We start from the raw sequence: 24,206 nt of genomic DNA, 5'->3' as shown, positions 1-24,206 counted from the left end.
CAAGGAGGAGACGTAGTGGACTGGAAGAGATGAGTCTTAAGTTGTGCATCACCCTGCCATAGAAACTTTTGCTGTTTTGTGATTGCAGGGGCCTGATCCCATCATTGCTTGTGTAGTGTTAATGCACAAACTAGCAGCAAGGAGCAGAGCCTTGCTCCTGGAAGGCTTCCAGAGCCTGTCCCTTCTTTCACCTATCCAGTCTCCCTTAACCTAAAATGTGTAACAGTAGCAAAGAACCAGGAACCAAATCCCAGAGTGCATTTGTCACGTCCTGACTACTGTAACCTTTAGGCTGTGGCATCAGGGTCTGGCTCATTGGCTTTGCCTCTTGCTTCTCGCTGGTTTGTATCAGTCCAGGATAGAATATATCCCATCCCTCAACAGACAACTCTTAAGAAATTGAATTCAGGCTTCCTTCATTCTAAGGCAAGCATCCTTATAAGTCAGCCAGTCTTTGGCGTGATAAAACACTTAAAAGCATTGAATGGGAAGTAGGATTTCTTCCACTTTTCAAATAAGTGGTTAATTGCAGGAAGAATTACACACATTTCTTGATTTGTATCTAGTTGGATAATTATATTTTCCATCACTGGATTTCTAGCTAACCACTTTCATATTGAGAGCCTTTTCCTGTCTTTCATGTTACACAACATGAACATTCATACTCATCTTCCAAAGAGTTTCATCCTTGAGACTAAATAGTCTTTCAAATCTCTTCTATTTTCCAAAGAACACTACACATTTTAAGACCCAGATTGTGTAGTGCAGTTTATAGTAATCCTACACATGTTACAAGCTTGTTTTTGTCAAATAACATCGTGTTCATTTTGCATTTCTTCTCTGGGAATGAACAATTCTGTAGCATAGGTCTTTCAAAATAAAACAAAAATCCCGTTAGCAGTAATATCTTCTTGAAGTTGAATTTAATCTTTTCTGTATTTCTTGTGTACTACAAAATAAAATGTGGAGCTCTTTTTTTGTTAATCCTTGAGAAAATTTTCTCGGGCTTTATGATAACACCAGTAACGTAGTTCTTATTTCAGCAGAATGAATCACAAGCTGTATGTATTGTAGGTAGGACTTTATAGGCCTCTTTCAAAGATATCAAGACTCTCACCTCATTTTAAAGCCTGTGAAAAATCATTGCTGTGGCTATAAGCAGTTTAGCTGATTTTGAAATAACTGTTGTAAGTTGACAGGTTTTCTTTTTATAATGCATATCTACTTCTTTTTCTTTTATGTGAGCCAGTTATTTTCACTCATTAAAGTTAATTAAAAGATTACATTTACAAGATGTTATTCTATATTCTTTTGGAATGAGTATTCAAAAGAAAATTTGCATGGGTTTATTGGGTTTATTCTAGCTGGGTATTTGATAGAAAAGTGCCACCTCCTGATCTGAATATGCAATAGCTGTAACCATTTTTAAAAATATAATGTTTCAAAACCAAATAGCTTCCAAAAGCCCCAAATTCCAGCTTTTCAAGGTTAAAAAAAAAAAAAAAAAAGAAAGAAAAAAAAAGAAAAAAGAAAGAAAGAAAAAGAAAAAGGCAAAATAATTTTGTTCTTCACTCAAGTGACTTGAATCAGAAAAATAATTCTCTACCATCTGTTGTTTGGGTTTTGTTGGTTTTTTGGTACAGGATTGTTTGTGTTTTTTCACATGAAATTGTTAATCATCACTTGAGGAAATTCCCCAATCTCTTCACTATCTCATTAGGTATAATTTCAATCTTTTTGTGATAAAAAACTAATTTCTCCCCCAGGAATAAAAACTTTTAATGATAATACTGTCTAAAGAATATCTAATTTCCAGTAGGAACGTGCACTGTTTTGAATTACTGTAGTCTTGTGCACTGAACATTTGTAATTTGATGCAAATATACCTTCCTTACATTTTTTTATTTTTTTTTTCAGACTGATTAAGATTACAGTGGAATAAATGATGCCTTTGTAATGGCTTTGCCTCCTTGACAGATTATTTTTACAGCTTTGGAGAGCATTTTCTATCCAAGCATAGAATCTATCCATTCTTCTTGGTATCTGTTTGATTGAGTCCTTGTACACTATGCAGCAGGAATATTTGAATCTCCATTCTCTGTTCTCATTTCTGGATAACTTCATCATTCCCATTTTCTTTAATTAACCTTATGTACGTAGGTGACTGAAACTGAAAGTTTCTCTGTGCTGACATACTGGAAATTGTTTATGCATATGTGTAATCTTTTGGAACAGTTCTTTGAATTGGTCAATGCAAATGAACCTAATGAAATGATTTACAGAAAGAAATGTAAAACAATTTGTGCAAATCAGTTTTTTATAATGGTTAACACAAGAAGAGCTTGGCAAACAGTAAAATGGTAATAGTTGTCAGTGTGAACTGCACCATTCAGTACTGTTTTTTGAACAAACATATGAATCTCAGTAAGATACTAGCTCTAGTAATGTGAACAGCAAATTCCTAATGCAGTTTCAGCAACATTTCTAGGTGTAGAGATGCTGCAGATCAGCTCCTAGAAGCTGCATGACAGCAACGCTTAAGAAATTGCCAACCAAGTAACAGGCAAATCCCTGAGCCATCATTTAAATGTTGACTTTCCTCTGCCACCCTGTATCTCTGAAATGCAGATTTCAGAGAATGTTCATTTTCCTATCCATGATTTGAACCAGTATCTTGAATACTGTGTTTATTTTATGGAAAAAGAGCTGAAAATCCTCTGTAAGGATAATTAGACTTGCACGTAGAGAAGCAAATCAAAAGCAGATTTTAACTTACAGTGTTCACATTCACCCAACCATGAAAGAGAATTGCTCAATTGCATAATGGCGAACCATAAGGAAAGGAACTAACTAATATAATTTGAAAATTAATGTTTTGACAGACAAGCATTTAAAAGACAAATTGGAATCATTAAAAAATGGAATCACTGGATTCTCTAAGGTGTATTTAAATATCCTTTGGATCCATCAGATCCTCAAATGATCAAAACCATTTCAAAATAAGTTCTAATAAGTATTTGAGAATAACCAATGGCAGATGCCTTGTGAGCACAGGAGACCCTAAAGAGACCCCCTGCAGTCTGAGGTGTGGTATTCTCCCAAGCAGCTCACACTGAAGTGTTCACTCAGATGTTGTATCCCTCACATTATATCAAAGAGCTGCTGCTTCATGGGTTCCTGTACAGATAGAGACACTCTAATTAAATCAGTGTTTTTTCACTATCTGATATAAAAAGTGTGTGTTCAAAGAAGCACAGTGTCTAAATTACAAATTACAGTTTTAGGTTGAAGATCTAAATGCTTTGACGAAAGGTGTAAATTAGATAATCAGGTTAACATTGAGTGATGGGACCTTTGTCTGGAAGTTTGAAATAGTCATCACTTTTTACATTAACAACAAGTGATAATTAACGAGACATGGTTATTAACATTAGGTTTAGCCATAAAGGCTTTCACTGCTGATGCCAAAGCAGATGGAGTGCCTATTTATGACTCTTATTACAGGTTAAGTCAACCGCTATGAATTTGTCTCCCAAATGTGCTAAGGGTTTAATTTATTTTCAGCCACAATTAACTTGCTAAAGATTAAAGATACAGTGGCTTAGTTAGGAATAGTGAATGTATAGCATATTATGAAGACATTTTAATCACTGCTTTTTATATGAAATCCATTACACTAATTAAATCCTTTTTAGTTCAGTCTTTTCACAGGCAAAGAGATGACAAATCTCTGCAGAGTTATTCTGTAAGCTTTATGTATGATCATTGTTCACAAGTCACAGGCATTAGAAGGAGGACATTTTTTTGTTCTTCTCCTTTAAAGTTGAGGTGGTTGGCACATTTGGTTGGTTTTTAATAAATGCAGCACATCAACATTCTTAGTGCACAGTAGACAGGACTAGACTTTTCAAAGTGCTTAGTGGAGTACTTTGATATTCATGTATCTCTTCATCATTTTGCACGCAGTTCTGAAACTGACTCTTGAGTGTTATGTTAGCACTGGGAGCCTTTCTCATCTCAGCAGCCACAACCTGCATAATGCAAATGTCAGAGCCTCCTTAAAAACCAGGAAAGTGTTCTAAGCACATCTTGAGTAACACAGAATCATAGAATCATAAAACAGTTTGGATTGGAGGGGACCATAAAGACCATTGAGCACCAACTTCACTGCCAAGATCAAGACTGCCAATTAGATTAGGCTGCATGGGGCATCATCAAGCCTGGTCTTGAGCACCTCCAGGGAGGGGGCATCCACATCTTCTCTGGGCAGCTGTGCCAGGGCCTCATCATCCTCTGAGTAAGAAATTTCTGCCTAACATCTGACCAAAATCTTCTCCCACTGAGTTTTAAAGCCATTCTCCCTTGTCCCACTGTCTACCCATATAAAATTGGTCCTCCTCCTGCTCATATGCTCCCTTTAAGTACTGGAAGGACACAGTGAGGCCCCCCCAGAACTTTCTCTTCTTCAGGCTGAAAAAGAATATATCCCTCAGCCTTTCTTCATAAGAGAGGTGCTCCAGCTGTCTGATCCTCCTCTGGACCCACTCTAACAGCTTCATGTTCTTCTCATGCTGGAGCCCCCAAGCTTGGACACAGTACTCCAGAAGAGGTCTCATGAGGGCAGAGTAGGGTGGGACAATCACCTCCCTTTCCCTTCTGGTTTCCTCTCTTCTGATGCAGCCCAGGATACCACTGACCTTCTGGGCTGCAAGCTGGCTATGCGCAGCTTTTTGCCCACCAGAACCCCCAGGTCCTTCCTCGCAGGACCGCTCCCAAAGAGTTCTCCTCCCAGTCCGTACACATATCTGGGATTGCCCTGACCCGAGTGCAACACCCTGCATTTGGTAAATGTTGAACCTCATGCAGGCCCACTCTTCAAGCTTGTCCTGGTCCTTTTGATGATATCCCTTCCTCCTGTAGTTTAACTGCCCCATTTTCTTGATGTATATTAAGCATTACCATTTCTAAGTAAAGCTAAGTACACAATGGATAGTATTCACCTAGGCATATCATGGAAAATCAAAAGCCCTTCTGAGACCATCACAAACGTGCCTTCAGAAGGTTCTAGTTGGACTCCAAATTTGCTATGTGTATCGTGAGAACTATGTTGCATGCCACAACTTTGTTTTTGATGTAGCTCTCCTCTTCCTCTTGTGTTTAAGAGCATTTGCATTGTACATGAAGACAGAAAATTCCCAGTACATTCCATGAGTACGTTCATGTTTCTCAGAGGCTTAATTGAAACAACTTTACCAAAGTCTTTATGAACCATATAATTTCTATGTGTTTCTCAAAATAGCCTCAAAACTTCTTTATGATTTTAACAATTATATGAGGAGTTTTATCAGTGTGGTGGTATTTATTTACAGGAGCAATACAGAATCAGAATTAAAAATGAGTACAGAAAATGTCAAAAGGTCATGCAATAGCTTGAGCTCACAGCTTTCAAGAAGCAGAATATTGTAAATGCAAAATGAGATTAGTATTTCCTTGATGCGTATGTTTCTTTTTAAATTTAATAATTCCTGAATAATATTTCAAATAGATTAGGTGACCCAGAGTAAAGATTGTTATTAGCATTTCTAATCATATGGAGATTTTTTAATTAAGGAGGCTTTGCAATACTTACAGCAGCCGTTGGTTATTTAGTCCCTTGAATTGCTCGGACTCTTAACAGATGCTCTTATTATTATCTTCACATCTGGATTACAGCACAGATACAAATAACAGTGGGGGTCATAGCTAAGGTTGATTCCATTTATATTCATCTTTGAGTGTTTTTCAACAAAGCTAGCATCTCTTGGAGTAATAAATTCTCCTGCTTTTCTCTGTCAGTTTCAGGAAGCCCTCCTTAGTTAAGGTGTCCCTCAGTATTGTGACAATAACACTATGAAAAAATTGTTTAGCACCAGTCACCATAGACCAGCGCTTCCATTTTATTTGCTGCAGCGCATGTTGCCTCAGACTGCATTTCTCCTATCTACAGTAGGCTCTACTGATGAATTACCAGAGCTGATCTCATATTCTGCTCCATCTTCAGTCTAGCATAATCATATGAAAGGGAATTATGTGTGCAGATTTGGATAAGCAAGGAAGACAATGGCATTTTTTTACACTTGAAATTGTTGCACAGCATCTACAGTATCTCCTGAGAGTTCCTCTTTCAGCTTTCACCATGACCGATGTCTGCTCTGTCTTCTGCCTCTGGTATAGGTAACGATAAATGAACTGTATATTATCCTGAGTTAATTAAGTATCTTCAACTGTATGCGTAGTCTGTTTTAAATTGGGGCAATATTTCTATCGCAGTAATTGTGTTTGACACTCGATTTTCTTTTCTTAACTAAATGATGTCAGAATTCCAAAAGATTTCAGGTAATGTTTTGTGTTTGCAATATTTATTTACATTTCTTCTCCTCTAGGAAATGTTTCCAGACTGCTCACTTTTATTTAGAAGATAACACATCACCTCGAGTGATTGCTGCTCCCCCAGCTCCAGTCTTCCCAGTCTCAGGTATTTTTTGTCCACTGTTCTGTGGACTGATGTTAACTTCTGAAAGATGTTGCCTTGCATGTGTCCATATGAATTCCTCACACACTTTAAACCAGAAATTATTACCTACTTGTACTAATTAACACAGGTGCACTCAGGAGAGGCAGAGGTTAGTGTTGCTCATATTTTCTCCTGTAGGTAGCACAGAAGAGAAATATCCTCACCTTACGGAGCTGTCTCAGGGAGATCCTGTGCCTTCTAGCCTGTGTCACCCACACTCGAGCTACACTTATCAGCTCTAGTTCATTGCCACAAAGCAGAGGATTACACCAGCAACGTACTCTGCCACATTTCTTCTATTAATTGAGTTTGCCACCTGTGTATAGAACATGACCTTTATTTTTACCAGCAGGACCAGTATATGCCTCATTTGTGTTTCATTAGCAATTACAACGTCTTCTTTAATGGATATATTTTAGTAGCATACCTTCTACTGTAAAATTCTCTGTGAACCTCTCATAAAACTGATGCCCAAATGAAGAGTATTAGTAGCATCTTCTCTTTCCATATCCGCTCTACTTTTTTTGGAGAAGCTCTTTTTTTTCTTTCTTACTTGAGATGAGGCAGAGGAGCACATGTAGCCCCTCTTGCTCTCTCAGACTGGTTACGGTCGAATAGACTAATATTTTAGATCCCAAACCACATTTCCCCACATGAAAAGAAGATATTCTATTCCACAAATAATGCTTTTACAAACTGTGTAATTACATGGGGAATGGGTACTCTTGAAATGACTAGGGGAAGCAAAAGCAGCCCTTGTGTAGGTAACTAGTAAGGACGTTTAATTGAATAAATCCCAGATATTAGGCTTATGTTGTCACTAAATTGTAAGCATCTTTAAAGGCCTCTTGTATTGATTGTTACTGTGAGGAGACGGGTAGCCTTTTTCTAAGTGGTTAATAGGTGGGGATGAAGCTTGATTTCAGAAAACATGTCATTACATATGAATGTCAAGTGGCAATCATTACAGGAAATTTCAGCTCTTACTCTCTATCATTAACTATATTGCAGTACAACTGCATAATTTTCTTGCAATTTTCCCTGACCAGCTCACCTCAGGGAGATAGTGTATTCCATTGTGATAAGACAGAATTGCACTTACAGCTATTCAGGTGCTTAAAAAATGTGTTTTGACACTGAAAATTTACTTTCGGAATGCTGATATTAACTTAAAGAGGAAAGTGTTTTTAAATGACTAACAGATACATAAAATGTTGTACGGAAGAAGGTCCAGCACCTTCTTCCGTTTTTGTTTTCTTCTGTGTGCAACATATGTCAAGTGAGCAGTTTCTGTGTTTTCTATCATACAAGTGTTTCAGTGGTGTAATTTCACAGTTAAGACTCAGTGGCATATAATGCTGGCAAAGAGTGTAGAGCAGAAAGAGCATTTTGTAATGGCTAAGATTAAGATTTTATTAGAACAGTGATTAAAGCACATTTAACAGATCTTATTATAAACTAAGTTTTCCTTCTGTGGAGTTCATTAGCAAAGATAGGAGATTGCAGTTATTCAGAGAAAATGCCCTGGCACTTCACAGTTGCACATTTAGCATAAATAGTGAATTACAAGCTGATATTAGGATACAATACCAGCCTTCAGTGAGCTTTAAGTAGTACTCGATATTTAGAAATATAATATATCTCTAGAGTCAGAAGTTACCGAGCTGGGAGATTAGCAGTGACCAGGAAATAAAATAGTAGTAACCTGAAATCTCTTTCTTCCTGTCTGTCCTCACTCTTAAGATCATCTACCTTACCTTCTGGTGTTGTGTTTGCAGATCATTAGAATAAACACTTTATGCCAGGTTTCATCTCTGAAGTGTGAAGATAGTGTTACACATTTGTTCGGCTTCTCTTAGGCTTGACTGGATAAATTCGCTTTTTGTATGCAGATCCATTCATGTAAATGGAAGACCAGATGGATCTCCATACAAATCAACAAATTCTTGGTAACCGAAAGCTAAAATTATTAGGTGGCCTAAACGCTGAACATCTGTTGACATAAACATCAGGTCTTTGTTCAGTGTTTTTGACGCTTGTTTTGTGGTTTGTTTTTTTTTTCTTATATGAAACAGTGCTGAACTTAAAAATTGTGAAATAAACATATTTTGTAATGTTCCAATAAATAAAGAAATATTCTTCAGAGCCAAAACTAGCTAAAATAATGACATAATTTAACAGGTAATTAGCAGAATAGAGAACTTTGTTTACCTAGCATATTTGCGGGAAAGAAAAGATTAAAAGTCCCAAATGTTTTTGACACAATCTCTAATTAATGCTCCACATTAGTGTATTACTGTGTTTGTATAAAGTAAAAAGTACTGAAATAAAATATTTGATGGAAAATTTAGACTCATTAGTCACAAGTCACTTCTACTGGTTGAGAATGTAAATGTTTTTTTTTTCTTATGTATCCAGAAAATCTTAAATCCTTAACTTTAAACTTGCATTATCAGCCTGATGTGAGAATTTGCAGTTGACTTCCAGGATCAGACATAAATTTATATCAATTGTAAAGTTACGGGAGTGAATAGGGGGGAAATTCCTGCTGAAAATACGTCTGTACTAAAAGATGAAAAATTGTTATTGTTTCTTTTGAATGCCACTGCATACATGCAACACAGCAGTCAGAATTACACTACTGGCATAATGCTGCATTAATTTAGTAGGGTTGGAACTACACAGGTAGTCCACATACTGTGTCAGAAAACAAGTGCAATACTAATCAGCCCGAATCATCCAGACATGTCTATCTGATCATTCTTTCTTTACCAGTATTACTCAGAGTCCCATTCCTGCCCTTTCCCTTTGAGCTCCTTGTAGCAGACTGCTAGACTTTCCAGTTCCCCTTGACTTTACAGTTGAGTCAACTGAATGTTTTTCAGACAAGATCAGCACCTTAATTTTGGAGTCTTAAAGACAGAACAGGACCTAGCTGGACATTTCCCATATCCTCTCTCAGAATTTAGAATTTAGAATTGTGTAAGTGTTTGAGAATGACTTTAGAATTGTTAAATATGTTGGAAAGTGTTTTTATTTTTATGGGTAGTTGTATATCCAAAGTGCATACCAAAAATTTTATTTCAGGATATTGTATGGCTTGCCTACGTTTGAGCATCTTTCTATGTTCTTCTGGCTTTTTATTCTTCATAAATCTATTTTTTGTCTTTTCCCACTCCTAAGATGATGTTGGAGCAATTCCAATAAAGCATTTTCCAAAACATGTTGCAGATTTACATGCAAGTAATGGTTTTTCTGAAGAATTTGAGGTATGACGTCATCTTTCTTAGCATACAAATGATGTTAAGTTTGAATGCCTGGGGGAAAAAAACAGAGAGAGAGAGAAAAAAAAAAACAACTGGGTATTACATTCTGACCTGGGGGACTAAATTCATAATCTCATGTAAATGAGTACTGTGAGCCCAGGGAGGACTGTTTATGCACAAAGGCTATGGAGATTTATAAGAAGACTGGGATACAAATGGGTTGGGCTGTGGCTGTGAGAAAATGCTAAATAACTATGTGAATAATCTCTGCAAACACAATCTATATGGTTTAACAGATACAGCTGTAGATTTAAAGCTTTTCCATTACTAATGCCAATTGAATTTTGCAGAAGCTACGTACATTTGCATGTTCCATTTACAAAGGAAAAAAATAGGAAAATAATAATGAGTACACATGACAAGACTTCTGAGTAAAGGGGGAGCTAATGTAGAGTCTTCATATGTGGTAGTAAAAGCTTTACAATTGATTTCATAAAACAAATAGTTTATATGATGTATAACTCTGAAATGTTCTCATAATGTTGCTCTCACCATATGTAACTAATTCATATATTTCTTCATTGCTTTTCACATTCGTATGCATTACATGCAAATTAAAGATAGATAAGTACTAACTTAATTCACTTACAAAACAAGCATTATAAGCAAAAACTCTGTAATTAAAGCTAAACAGTTAAAACTCTTGACAGGGTTTCATTCTCTAATAAAATCAAATTTCTTTAATTGGTCACTATTAATTTAAAATCATTTTATATTTCTACTGCAAAACCAGTATTGAATCTAAAGAAATTCATAGTTTTGCATCTCTCAGTATTGCTTAGGGTTCCCCACCTAAATTGTTGTGAACCAAGAGACCAAAAATTAGATCAACCTAATCTTATTTGTAAGCATCTCCAATTCATTAGACATTCAGAGTATCAATCTGACTGTGGGACTGAATTTGTATGTACATGTGAATAATGCCCAGTTCATATGTTACTTTAAGCAAATCTTTGTGGACTGACAGGATTGGGCTTCAGGTATACTGGTTGTTAATAAGAACAAATGTTGAAAAACTGTGTGTGAATACAATGGTATCAGTGTTCCTTCAACACTAGTAGGTTATACAGTCAGTCATATTTTTCATCATCTTTACTTCCTAAATTGCTGCAGTGATCTGAAGACCAAATGCACTGCACCTCATTGAGCCTTCACCATCTAAAATATTTTTGTTCTTGCTCATCATTTTGAGCTCCAATTTGGATTTACAGACTTCCCCAGAATGTGTCCAGGACTTTTTACTACTGGTAAAGAAAATAAACAATACAGAAGATTTAAGTCTAGCCATTGTCTTCATAGTCCAAATAAATTTGGAGGTCAGGGCAAGGGATTGGTTGAAATTTGTAGGCGTATTGCTATAAAATAACTCATATATAAGCTTGTAATTTTCAGACTGGTGACCACTTTATGTATATATATTTAAATATCAGAAGGTGAAGATGGTTAATATTGAAATAAATCCTAAAAATTATGAGAAATGTTATAGTACTTTTTGTTATAGCTACTTATTTCCTGCATAACAATATAGACCTTATAAATGCTTGAGTTTCTTGTTGGTTAAAGCAATCAATTAGATGAGAAACTAATAATAGTAATTTAGTGAGTTTTGTAGGCAACAGTCCTGTCTTCTCAAGCCTGTCTCTTGCAAGCAGTCTTATGGAAGCTTTGAGTTATTGAGAAGCTGCTGTCAGGCCGAGGACTGCAATGGCATCCCATGAAGTGTCTGAGCAGCTGCAGTGCTTGCAAGAGCTTCAGGAATTAGTGGAAAGGGAGCAAAAGAGCTCTAAAGAAAAACTACTGTGATTAAAAGGACCAATAAGAAATCGTATGGACAGTTAAATACAGACATAATCTGATTAAAGTCATTGATGTTTCTCATATATATAATCATCTTTCACTGGAGTAAGGTCTAACGTTAAAGCTAACAGTAGGAAAACAGATGCCTATATTTTAACAATAAAATTGTCTCTTGTCTCTTTTAAACTCTATTGATATTATGGAGATAATGATAATGCATGTCCATAATTGTTTTCCATATAGTAATTGTAACTTATATAAACACTTATCCATTTGTTCTGTGCTGTGGAATTTGATTTTTTTTACTTTTTTTGCATTCATTCCCTCATTAGACACTGAAAGAGTTTTATCAGGTAAGGAATTATTTCACTGCATTTTTTTCTAGCAATGAAGTAGTTGTAAAATATCATAGCTAATTGGGTAGAAGGTTGTGGTTTTTTGTCATGATGACTTGCTGTATTTTAAGGCATTTTATTTACCTTAGTACTTATTTAAGTATGATGCACTTTATTTTTCCAGGAAATCCAGAGCTGTACTGTAGATCTAGGTATTACATCAGACAGCTCTAATCACCCTGACAACAAGAATAAGAATCGATACATAAACATTGTTGCTTGTAAGTAAATGCATCACTTGATGTTTTATCTGAGAAAAAATCATAGTCAGTTGTAGACATATATATGTTACTAGAGGGGAAAGAAATACCTCTACTTTGAAAACTCTGGATACTGTTCAGCAAAATGTCTGGAGAGGAATATCATGATATTTTACTCCAGTTAGTCCTCTGGCATCCTGCTGCTTTGATGAGCTCTCGTTAGCAGAATGTTTATTTCTTCTTTGATGACCGAAGGGGAGTTGGAAGATTCCACTATAATATCATTATAAAGCCAAAGAAGCTATGTTTTAATTGCCAAAATTAATCCATCTTTGATTTATAACAATGATTTTTCCTCTCAGGAGCTTCACAATCCCTGGATATATTTACTGACATATGAAAATATAAATTTACTGTTTTATGTTGTATTTTACCCAAGCACAATGTAATAGATCAGCTTAGCCAGGACACATTTTCGCATTGCTTTGCTTCAGTATCTCAGAGTTGTCTTCCCTGAAAATACATGTATTCCACTATGTGAAGCCATCACCCCTGGCTCTTGATCATTTCAGTGGCTGTCACATTCTTCCCATATAGGGAGTCCCCTTGAATAAATGAAGGTGAAAGAACACTTGGGGTCTGTGCATAAGAGAACAAAACATCAATAGGAGATTTCTGTAAAACATGTATCTTGTGTGTGTTGGCCTTCCCACTATTACATCTACCTAAGCTGCGTGTTTTTTATGGTAAACCTTGAGATAACAAAGAGAGAAATATAAAGAGAAGAAATCTGGATTTAGTGCCAGGCCTCCACTGGGGTGTTCCACATGGCATGCAACAAGAAAAGGGGTGCAGCAGCAGCAAGAAGTGGGAGCAATAGCAAAAAAACAAGGGGCTGTTCCCCCACAGCTCTTATTTATAGCATCAAAGGAAAATGAAAAGGAACAGTCTCCCCTAGGCCCTTTTAGTAGTTGCAGTTGGCTCCAGTTTCAAGATTGAGACACCAAACACCAGCCAGATTTTTTCTGGGACACCAGACATCACCCAAACCAAAGGAACTGACAGCAGGTCCCTTCCCATCACTTAACCATCTCACAGGTGTTGTTCTGGTCTCTTACAGGAGTGGTTGAGACTTCAGTCAAATTGAGGGAAGGGACACCAGGCTCTTCCCTATGATGTAATTGTCTCTCAGGGCATTGTCTGGGCTCACATTAATAGTCATTTGGAAGTCATTCTTACAGTGGCTTAATTCTGTATAGTATTTCAACTTTGTTCTGATAACAAGGCCCTGAAATAATACATGTTCAGCATTCAGTGATACCAGAGTTTTATAGAAAAAAAAGAGACACAATCAACCCATTTGGCAAGGGGCAATGTGAGCTCTGCATCAGCTGCAAGAAATCCAATTCTACCTGGCTGAAGGCACACCTAGAAGAAGAAGTATTTTTCTTTTTCCTCTGACACTCTGTGTGACACCCGACCACGCAAAGGATGCCAATCCAGGGACTTTGCTATCAAAGAACAGAGCAGCTTCAGCTGTAGTCCCTAGCTCAAAGAACAAAAATTGCCACATCTGACTGAATCAAGCCTGTATCCATCTAACCAATGGAAACTTCAGACAGCTTTAACTCACTGTGAAGTAGCCACTTGCTGCCTGAATAACCAGAGCTGAGCCTTATGAGATGGCCAACTCTCCAGGTTCCCATTGCTCTCCAGGCTCCATGCTCTGGTCTCCTTAATTTGCAATGAATGTGCTTAAACAGAAGTGCCTGTCATTGTTTGGGACCCTTAGGTCAGGCAGGCTGATGTGCAGGAGTGCTGAATAGGCTTCCCTTCACTATCACTGTATAGTGGATACATTCTGACATTACTGGATACCTGCTTTTTAATTTTAGTTTTACTTTGTATTTCTCCACTGCATTATACTGCAAAGTTAGTGAAAGATCACTTTACGCTATCATCCTTTTCATTCCTTTTCAGTAGGATTGTTTTTCACAAGAGCCTTGGGTTTTTGTCACTTGCACATGTTCAGCTTCCAAGGACTTCAAAAACACCATGCATTTCTCTATGTAAAGTTGATCATGTTTCTTCCTTTCTTACAAAATATGTTTCAGTTTACTTCTGGAATAAATTTCTGAATTTCCAAATGCGCTAATCCTTAGATTCTTTAGCTTATTTTTCTGTAAACTAGAATTTTTAATCCAATTCCTGGCTAAGTGTGGGATGTTTACATATTTGTTTATCAACTCATATATATTGTAAAAATATATTTCGGTATTTTTCAAAAAGATTTCATACAGAAAGAATGTGATACTGGTAGAGGGTGGACAGTTGGACTGGAGGTCTTTTCCAACTTTGATGATTCTGTGATTCTATGATTCTGTCAAGAAAATATGCTTGTTTTCTCTCTTGTCTTACTACAGATGATCATACCAGGGTCAAACTAGCACAGCTTTCAGAAAAGGATGGAAAACTGACTGATTATATTAATGCCAACTATGTTGATGTAAGTGCCTTTTTCTATCTGAGAGCTCATTCACCAATCAGCCTGTTCTGTGAATGGTGGTGTACAAAGGTACACATCTGAATGTTTATTCTTTTATATATTTTTGGTAAGTGGTTAATTCTTCTGTCTGAGGTAATCTCACGAGAGGAAGATGCCAGTTGGCTGCAAGCCTCACCAAGGTACCATTGCTTCAGTTTTCATTACCCAGTAATTTACATGCGAATGATCTTGATTCATTTCTTAAACCGCTGTCATAACAGATGTCACATAATCACTATCGTGTCAACATTCTGCCAGAACATGGGCACTTGAATATATATCCCATTTATTGTAAACATTGACATAACAGTTGCGTTCAGATGTCATCTGGTACCACAGGCTTTCTGTGATTTTGAAAGTTATAAATTCGAAAGTACTTTAAAGCTTTTGAGGTTCTTTAAAAATAGATAAATAGAATGTCATGTACTCCTCCCAACCTCTTTTTCCTTGGGGACTGTGATTTGACAAGTGTCATTTGTTATATTTCAATTTAGGGCTACAACAAGCCAAAAGCCTACATTGCAGCTCAAGGGCCACTAAAATCAACAGCAGAAGATTTCTGGAGAATGATATGGGAACATAACGTAGAAGTTATTGTGATGATAACTAATCTTCTTGAGAAAGGAAGGGTATGAGTACTTTTGTCTATTATTTCTCTCTCTGATGTTGATAGAGCTACCTCTAGCAGGCTCCTTTCTCTCTTTCAGAAATCTGTTTTAGACATTTTTGAGCAAAAATAAATAGTTTGCAGTAGTTGCATGTGCTAGTGTTGGTTATGGAAGTATAGAGATGAGCATAAAGAAAACATTTAAACTCAAACAGCTGAAGTCTTGAAAGTAATTCTCTAACTACAAAAAACATATGAACAAACAACAACAACAACAAAAACCCTATTGTCTTCTACAGGAAAAAAGCCTTATATTTAAGAGTGGCCACAGTGTGAGCTGTGGGCCATGTTCCACTCTGTTCTTTCGACCCTGAAAAGGAGAAGGCTGTAGTTCATGAGAATTTCTCATGACACTTATTGGCAACTCGCTGTTAACATCCCATGGGATCCACAGTACCTCTCCTAGCATATGACCAAATGCATGTCTATCCAGGGAGGCAAAATAAGGGCAACGCCTATCAGAGAATGTTACAGGATGGGAGTATGCATGTGAAGTGCGTGTGTGAAATGAAGGGACATTGTGTCAATTTTAGCACATACTGGCAGCAATGCCTAAAATGCATTTGAGTTCTGGTCATGTGACCAGATAAGCAACCAACAAAGAGTACAGGCACGGTAGATGAAGACTAAGGTCTATGCTCTATGCTGAGTTACCACCACTTCATATACAGTAGCACACTGCATGCATGTATCTTCTAGTACTTCTAGAGAAGGAGGACTGGACATCACAGCTCTGTATCATATATTTCTGTCACACATGTGCTCACTTTTATTGTCCCTGACCAGGTATAAATATAATGTACCTATTCTATGAATCAACCAAAAGCCATGTATAACACTACTAACTTGAATGTGCTCCTATTTCTATCGATTATCTGTTATTGCCTTTAGATTTTATAACGTCTACACTATGGCAAGTTCCACAATACAAGAGTATTTTAGCTCCGATAATATGATTTAAACTTCTCTGGTTTTTGAAGTATAAATAACATCTTAGTCAGATCTCTACAACATAAAAGAAATGCACCTCATGCTCTTTTGAGCATTATGTCTATTGTATGTATGGTATATTGGAAGTTCCTGCGTGTTTCTCTGGTTGACTATGCTCAAAAATTTCAGAGTTTGAATCTTGATGGTTTGACATTTTTCTTTCTGTCTTTCTCTGTTTTTTCCTTCTCCTCAGAGAAAGTGTGACCAGTACTGGCCTGCTGAAGGTAGTGAAGAATATGGGAACTTTTTGGTTACTCAGAAGAGTGTCCATGTACTTGCTTATTACACTGTGAGGAATTTTACCCTTAGGAACACAAAGATCAAAAAGGTTTGTGACATCCTGAAAATGTAGGTTAGGCAAAAAGAAGTGGTAAAGTTTTCTCAGAGGGAAACTTTTCTTCAAGGGAGCTGTTGGAAGTTTTCTTTTGTATAGGTAAAACAGAATGCTGGAGGTCTCAGGCAGCCAAGGTGCTTGTCCAGGTACTTCAGAGATGACTTCAACTAGTTGAGGATATAGTGGTACAAAGTTCAGTTGGATGCCAGTAGTGAGTGTGGTCAGTACCGAGTCCAGTCCTTTTTAACACCTTCATTAATGACCTGCACAGTAGGGTAGAGTACACTCTGATTAAATTTGCAGATTTGCAGATGACATGACACTAAAGGGAACAGCTGACTCACCAGATGGCTATGCAGCTATTCAGAATGACTCTGACAGGTTGGAGAGGAGAGTTGACAAAAATCTCATGAAGTTCAACGAGGAGAAAGGCAGAGGCCTGCACCTGAAGAGTTGCCATCTGTCAGGCAACATGGCAGAAAAGAACCTGGAAGTCCTAATGGACACCAAATTGAACACAAATCAGCAATGGGCCCTTGCTGCTAAAAAAGCTAGTGATGTTTTTCTCTGTATTAGGCAAAGTCTTTCTGACAGATCCACAGAGGTGATCCTTCCCCTCTGTTCTGCATTGATGACGTCTCACTTGTAGCGATGGTCCAATTCTCAGTGTGAACACACACTGGGAAGAGGCTGTGAGGAGAGGCTGAGAGGACTGGGACTGGGGGATTTCATCAGTTTGTATAAATACCTGAAGGGAGGATGAAAGGAGGATGGAGCCAGGCTCTTTTTGATGGTACTCAGAGATGAGATAAGAGGCAGTAAGCAAAAACTGCAACACAGGCAGTTCCATCTAGACATCAGGAAGCACTTCTTTACTGTGCAGGTGACAGAGCGCTGGCACAGGTTTTCGGAATCTCTCTTTGGATAAGATGACTTGCTTTGGGTAAGGTAATGCCATCTTTGGGCTGCCAATGAAGCAGTGGGCTTAGAAAAGCATCCCAGATGAGCTTACTTCCCCTGTACATTGTTAAAGCTGGGTGAAATTAATCATAATCATATCCTTTCTACCCACCTGGCAGAGAATCTGAGTGGCAGATAATTTGGTGAATCTTAATAGCAGTTGTAATTTGTTATCATTCCAGTGTTCTCAGCCTTTCACTATGTCTTTCTCAGGGACACTGAGTGACAGCTCATTTTTCCATTCAGTGGAGAAGTTGATGGGTCAGAAACGCTGGCCCTTGCTATTCTCTTTGAGAAATGGAATATTCAGAGCTTGGTAGTATTTTGCTGTGCTTGTTAACAAAATAGAGATAGTTTTCAGGAAATATCAGGTACATAAGTTACAAAGAGTTGCCTTTGCAATGTGGGCTGCTTCTGTATGGAACTATCTTTCTGTTGCAGGGTTCCCAGAAAGGGAGGTCTAGCGGACGTGTAGTAACTCAGTACCATTATACCCAGTGGCCTGACATGGGTGTTCCAGAGTACACGCTGCCCGTGCTCACCTTCGTGCGGAAGGCATCGCATGCCAAGCGCCATGCTGTCGGGCCGATTGTGGTTCATTGCAGGTGTGGTTTTACCGCCGTAAGGTTCACTCCACTTCTGTTTTGCAGAAAAAAAAAAAAGAATTTTTCAGTGGTGGGTTAAGCAAAATTTCACTCTCAAAATTAACAACTCCTGATGGAAGAAGATTAATTTCTTAGCTGGTACTTCTGTCTTTGGTAAGGCCAAATAATCAACTCTCTGTACAATTTCTATAAGCCTTTATAATGGCTGTAAACAAGATCACGCTGCTCTGCGCTACATTCTCTCTTTTTTTTCTTTTTTCTTTTTTTCTTTTTGCAAAAATACTTTCCTTTTTTACTTTTCAGCACATTTCTTTACAACTGTTTTGATTGCTATGAGCTTATCAGATATGTGTAAAGCAGTAATTGTTTCCTTTCCGCCAATATATATCCTTAGGATGTTTTTGGCTCATGCATTCTTTGGTGCAGGGATACTCTGTAACCCTAAGAGGAGCTCTGTACACAAAAGAAGACTCACACTCTTCCTGGCTGAACTACAACTCTGCTGTTGTTAACACTGCTCTGCTCTCTAGCAGTCATTTGCAATGGAGGAGCACTCTGGGGAATGGTGTAAGGTCTGCATGTGCCATGGCAGGTGTTCTGTCAGCACTCACTAAACTGGGCAGCCCAGGGAACGCTGCTTTAAAAGGGCTTGTAGGGCCTGGAATGACTTCACAATGCCCGTGGAGGACCAGGTTATTGTAAAATATATAAGCAGGTTCTGGTTTTCCACTGTAGTACCTCACCTTTGATGGAACATTTGGAAAGAGAACCTCCTCATGAATTCTGTCCTTCTGGAGCTGACTCTAAGGAAGCCAACAGGTAAAGTCGCCTCACAAATGCTGCAAATGAAGATATTTTATTTCTAGGATGATCTAATGTGACTGAAATCTCTTTCTAGCTTAGAAAATGAAAATTCTACATTTTGGTTGTTCTTTTGCTATCTGCATCCTGTCTGTTCTCAAGGAGTTCAAAACAAAATACCAAGGCTGAGATCTGTGCCAGTGGGCTGAGAGATCAGCAGTACACTCTAATTCAATTACATTGTGCTTTTTAAAAGTGGTCAAGGGTCATTTGTGTGGCTTCAGACATCTCCATTGGGTCCCACGTGTAACTCACCTCAGTCTGTAGGCAATTTCGTACAGCTTTGAGTTCACCTGTTTCCAGCAACTGTGGCATTCCAAAGGAGAATCATGTTAGAAATTTAACTTCTACTTATCTTTACAGGCTGTGTGGAGCACACATGTGAGGAATTACACAAAACCTTACTTAGCTATTTTTGTGTTTTGGTACTTTTCATGTTTTCTCTTTCCAAACAAGTAGTGATGGTGTCTGGTAATCCTTATATTTTTTGGTGTGTCTACCAGTTTGTTGATAGCCTGGGCCTTTCAGTTTTATACCATGCTTCTTTAGGCAGTTTTTTACAGCAAACAGAGGTCATGCCACCCATGCTTTGTGCTGTCTCTGAGGAAGAAATAGGGTGACTGAATTAGCACAGATGGACTGATCTTGGGTCTGCCTGCAAGCTGCCATGCAGGCCCAGCATGGTGCTGCTGTCCTGTACCAGTACATGTACCAGCTCCACATAACAGAGAGGGTAATTCCAATTGCCTAATTCCTTTGTGTGACAAGAAAACAAAACAAAAAGAAGAGCTTTTGACATGGTACTCCTGGCCCAGATATGTAATGAAAAAAAAAATAATCAAAAACGAAAACAAAACCCCACACCACAACAATACAGTCATTGTTATGTTAAATGAGTCAGAGTTCCTAACAGTTGATGAACCTTTTCTTCTGCATCTCCCCTCTGTCAGAAGGGACTCAACCACTGCTTGCCCTGTTGGCCATATCTGAAGAGTACTTTGTCATTTACAGATGTACCTTCAGCGGCTCTGCCGTTACCAGGGCTTTCCCTCAGTATAGTTTCTGGACTCATGACTTCCTGGTCTCCTCAGGCAGCATCTGTAATGGGTGGCATAATGCAGCTTTCCCTTTAAAGTGGAGTACATTTCGACACAGAAGGACTGGAGCACACTGACTGTGCCCAGATGCTGACATATGCCATACTTTGTAGGTATAATTGACAAAATATCCTAAGGAGTATCAAAAGGCTGAAAACTGCAGATCTGCAGGAAACTGCATTGTTCTTTTTCAATGATGCTTTAAAAGTCATTCAAGAAAATGATCCTTAGATCTATCTCCGCACAAAGAAGATATGTTGGAAAGATTTTTCTTCGTTATTAGCTTTGGCGTTTCAGCAATGTCATATAATCACGCAACAATAAAATTTGTAGAGCAAGAGCTTCCCTACAGACTGATTCATTGAAAAAGCTATTTATGAGAAATGATTCTTTCCATGACTGTTGCACTGCAGGCTCAAGAATCTTTTTTTGTTTTATAGCGCTGGTGTTGGAAGGACAGGAACTTACATAGTGTTAGACAGCATGCTGCAGCAAATTCAGCATGAGGGGACAGTCAACATATTTGGATTCTTAAAACACATACGTACCCAAAGGAACTATTTGGTGCAGACTGAGGTAAGACAAATAACTGTTTAATGAGAAAGTTAGCAATTTTCACGTTTCTGTGAATAAAGTCCTCATTTTGGCACTGCCAGACAGACAGGCAGTCAGTCACCAGACTGGACTTTCCCCTTCACTTCCCTTATTTTTGTAGTGCCATGCTGTAGGCTCTCTTGGTGCAATGCACTTAGAAATGACCTGTCTGTAGGCTCTTGTCAGTTTATTAGGGAGGACTCAGAAGAGAGAAGACCTGCATAAGTCATGCTTCCCGCTGCAGCACTTTCTTGGCAGGGCATGCATTTTGGTTTTGGAGTTTTAAAGGAAACACCACTGAATGTGATCAAGCAGTTGAACAATAATAAGTTGGAAGAAAGTTGTTTTAACTGAAGATTATCTATAGCAGATTTAAACTGAATATTATATATAGAATAGTGAAAGATAAGAAGAAAACAGTAAGGGCAACAGCAGGGCTTTTCAAAGTCTATTTCAGGTTTCAGGAACAGGTGTTTAGATTCCCCGGTGCCTTTCAGTAGAAGAAAAAAGGTAATCAACAACAGCATGGGCACTTGTTCCAAGGGATGAGAGAGAAAATAGAGGATAGCAGTAGGAACTGGGAGTGATTGCTTTATTGTAACAATGAGAGGGAGAGCCACATAACAAGATGACTTGAAAATCTGACATCAGGCTATGCTTGCATTTTTTGACTTTACTGAGTTGAACATGAATTTATATGTGAATGTAATGTTTTGCAGGTGGTGGAGATTTGGCATTGTACCGTACATACCTTGTGTGCGTAGTTCAATATCACTTGTACATGTGTTCTGTCTCCTGAGACAAATAGCTTTCACTGTGAAGGGCCCCTTTTGAGAATACTGCCTTGCAGCAGCAAGCTGTGAAGAAATGCCAACCATCAGACACGTCAGCTCAGCAAGAGATGTCCAGGGGAATATAAGCATAATTTTAGCTTATATATTTGCTTTCATTTTTGTAGGAGCAATACATCTTCATTCACGATGCACTGGTTGAAGCAATTCTCAGTAAAGAAACAGAAGTCCTTGAGACTCATATTCATGCCTACGTTAATGCCCTCTTGATACCTGGACCAACAGGAAAGACCCGGCTGGAGAAGCAATTCAAGGTGAGCCCTCTGAGGCAGTCACGTAAGAAGCTTTGTAATTATGACCGTCAGTGTATTTCCACAGCTATAAATGAATATTTTGGTGTTTTGTCTGTTTGAATGCTATTAGTTGAAACAAGTAAGGCAATGAGACCCCCATATCAGTCCTATATGCTTCACAGGTTTCAAGACAAAATCAGGAAGCTCATCACCAGTGTACCTCAAGCTGCCTTACGTCAGGAGCAGCATTGGCTGTGTAACAGTGACAGTTTTACTGTGTGGACATTTAATGTTTGACTGTGTGGACATTTAATGTTTAGATTCTAAAGTTAATATGTGCACCCCCCTATTTAATGCAGCTGATGGAATAATGGCTTTCACAGAGTGACCTGATTTTTTAACTTCATTGTTTCAGTTACTGAGCCAATGTAACACACAGCAGTGTGATTACTCAACCGCACTCAAACAGTGTAACAGGGAAAAGAATCGAACTTCATCCATCATTCCTGGTAAGCTTGTTCAAATTGGTTTCTCTGGGAGGATTAGTGTGTGTCAAACCTTTAACTTTTTCTTACGAAGATCTGAAGATACCTGCACTGGTATGGAAGAATGTTTTGTAAAGTACTTCCAGTGAAGAAATGGTTTGACCAAGTACTACACATATGATAATCAAACAGATGTCTGGATAACACTTTATCCTGATTGATGGAGTTTAGAGTTGTTATCATTCTATGAGACATTTGGGATAATTCCTGTAATAGATGAGGCAATACAACATGCATGCTAATTCATAACCTGTTGGTTTTTATTTACAGTGGAAAGATCTAGAGTGGGTATCTCATCACTGTCTGGTGATGGCACAGACTACATCAATGCTTCCTATATTATGGTAAGTCAATTAACTGTGCTGCTGAAAATAGCATCCCATTCTATAGCTGCCAAGTACCGATGATATAGGGACACAGTACTGAGTTGGAAAGCTCCTTTCTTCCATTATTCACTACTTCCCTGAGACTATATTATTATTATTATTATTATTATTATTATTATTATTATTATTATTATTGCTATTTTAAATTCAAATAAGTGCATTGCATTCTGACTATGAGTAGAATGAGAAATCCCATCATATTTTTAAGAATTAGTAAATCTGAGCGTGGAAGAATCTTTTGAGATTAACTAGAAGCATTAACTAACAAGTTAGCTTTTATTGGCTCTAATGTGGTTTACCTTCCTACCTGCTCATTTTGCCAGATGCTTTATACCAGCTTTTGCAGTTGACATAGTCCAAGGCAGCATAACTCAACAGGTTTTCATTATCTCTTGGTTCCCTGGGTTTCCTTCAACTCTTTTCCCCTTCAGAGAGGGAGGAGTAAATGCTCCCTGGATATCTGAGAAAGAGATGGGAAGTGTCTCTCTGCAGAGAGTGCAAAGCAGTTAGCTTTTGTGGTAACCAGCTGCTCAAACACTATACACATCAGGGCACTACTTGGGATTTTTGCAAATCTTGCAAATATTCTTTTATTTGTCTCATGTTGCCAGCAACATTAGAAGCCTGACTAATATAGAACAATTAGCATGTGAGACTGAGCTGGTGCATTTTCATTACGAGTTGGCTGTTCCAGTATCTACTGACTTCTTTTGTATTTTCTTATTCAGATCCTTCAGTTCTATCAGTCATTTCAGTGTAATTGATTTTAATCTTTTCACGAGGAAAATACTGTGATGAAAGTTTTTTCTTCTGATATTTGTAGGAAACCAAAGGAAGTACATCTCTGGAATTTATTTTCTAGACTTCTGCTTCTTTAAATGTCCTTTAAATGTTACAAGTTGGGTGACAATTCTGACTCCTATGGTTTTGTATTGCAGGGTTATTATCAAAGTAATGAATTCATTATTACCCAGCATCCTTTACTACACACTATCAAGGATTTCTGGAGAATGATATGGGACCACAATGCCCAACTAATAGTCATGCTCCCTGATAGCCAGAATATGGTAAGATTGATGGCTGATGGCTGTGGTTTTACATATGAATTTTTACATCTTTAAATATGAAGGTTATGAGACAATATCTTGGCTTTTGTAAAAACCAATTTAAAAATTAGTAATATTATAATGAGTGTAAAATCCAAATCTGGAGATTCATATATCAGTAAATCATAGTTGAGATGAGGAAGTATTCAATCATTTTATCA

General features: G+C 37.8%; 1 protein-coding gene across 6 annotated transcripts in view; it reads left to right on the top strand.

Annotated features, from left to right (window-relative positions):
• PTPRZ1 (protein tyrosine phosphatase receptor type Z1) overlaps positions 1-24,206 on the top strand; it is a 128,703-nt gene that overhangs the window by 101,449 nt on the left and 3,048 nt on the right. For 2 of the 6 annotated variants that reach the window (XM_072333416.1, XM_072333391.1), the window contains exons 14-26: positions 6,423-6,514; positions 9,737-9,822; positions 12,009-12,029; positions 12,196-12,292; positions 14,695-14,777; positions 15,311-15,445; positions 16,667-16,801; positions 18,209-18,372; positions 20,771-20,906; positions 21,883-22,029; positions 22,424-22,517; positions 22,824-22,897; positions 23,878-24,006. In XM_072333416.1, the coding sequence (XP_072189517.1) occupies positions 6,423-6,514; positions 9,737-9,822; positions 12,009-12,029; positions 12,196-12,292; positions 14,695-14,777; positions 15,311-15,445; positions 16,667-16,801; positions 18,209-18,372; positions 20,771-20,906; positions 21,883-22,029; positions 22,424-22,517; positions 22,824-22,897; positions 23,878-24,006 (1,393 nt within the window). Of the gene's footprint in view, positions 1-6,422; positions 6,515-9,736; positions 9,823-12,008; positions 12,030-12,195; positions 12,293-14,694; positions 14,778-15,310; positions 15,446-16,666; positions 16,802-18,208; positions 18,373-19,107; positions 19,192-20,770; positions 20,907-21,882; positions 22,030-22,423; positions 22,518-22,823; positions 22,898-23,877; positions 24,007-24,206 lie in introns of all 6 variants that reach the window. The other 4 variants (XM_072333424.1, XM_072333399.1, XM_072333408.1 and 1 more) reach the window with 3 other exon arrangements.

This window comes from Excalfactoria chinensis, chromosome 1 (genome assembly GCF_039878825.1).
Source record: "Excalfactoria chinensis isolate bCotChi1 chromosome 1, bCotChi1.hap2, whole genome shotgun sequence".
Classification (NCBI taxonomy): domain Eukaryota; kingdom Metazoa; phylum Chordata; class Aves; order Galliformes; family Phasianidae; genus Excalfactoria; species Excalfactoria chinensis.
The sequence above is the reverse complement of the archived record's forward strand: the minus strand, read 5'-3'. Positions and strand labels throughout refer to the sequence as shown.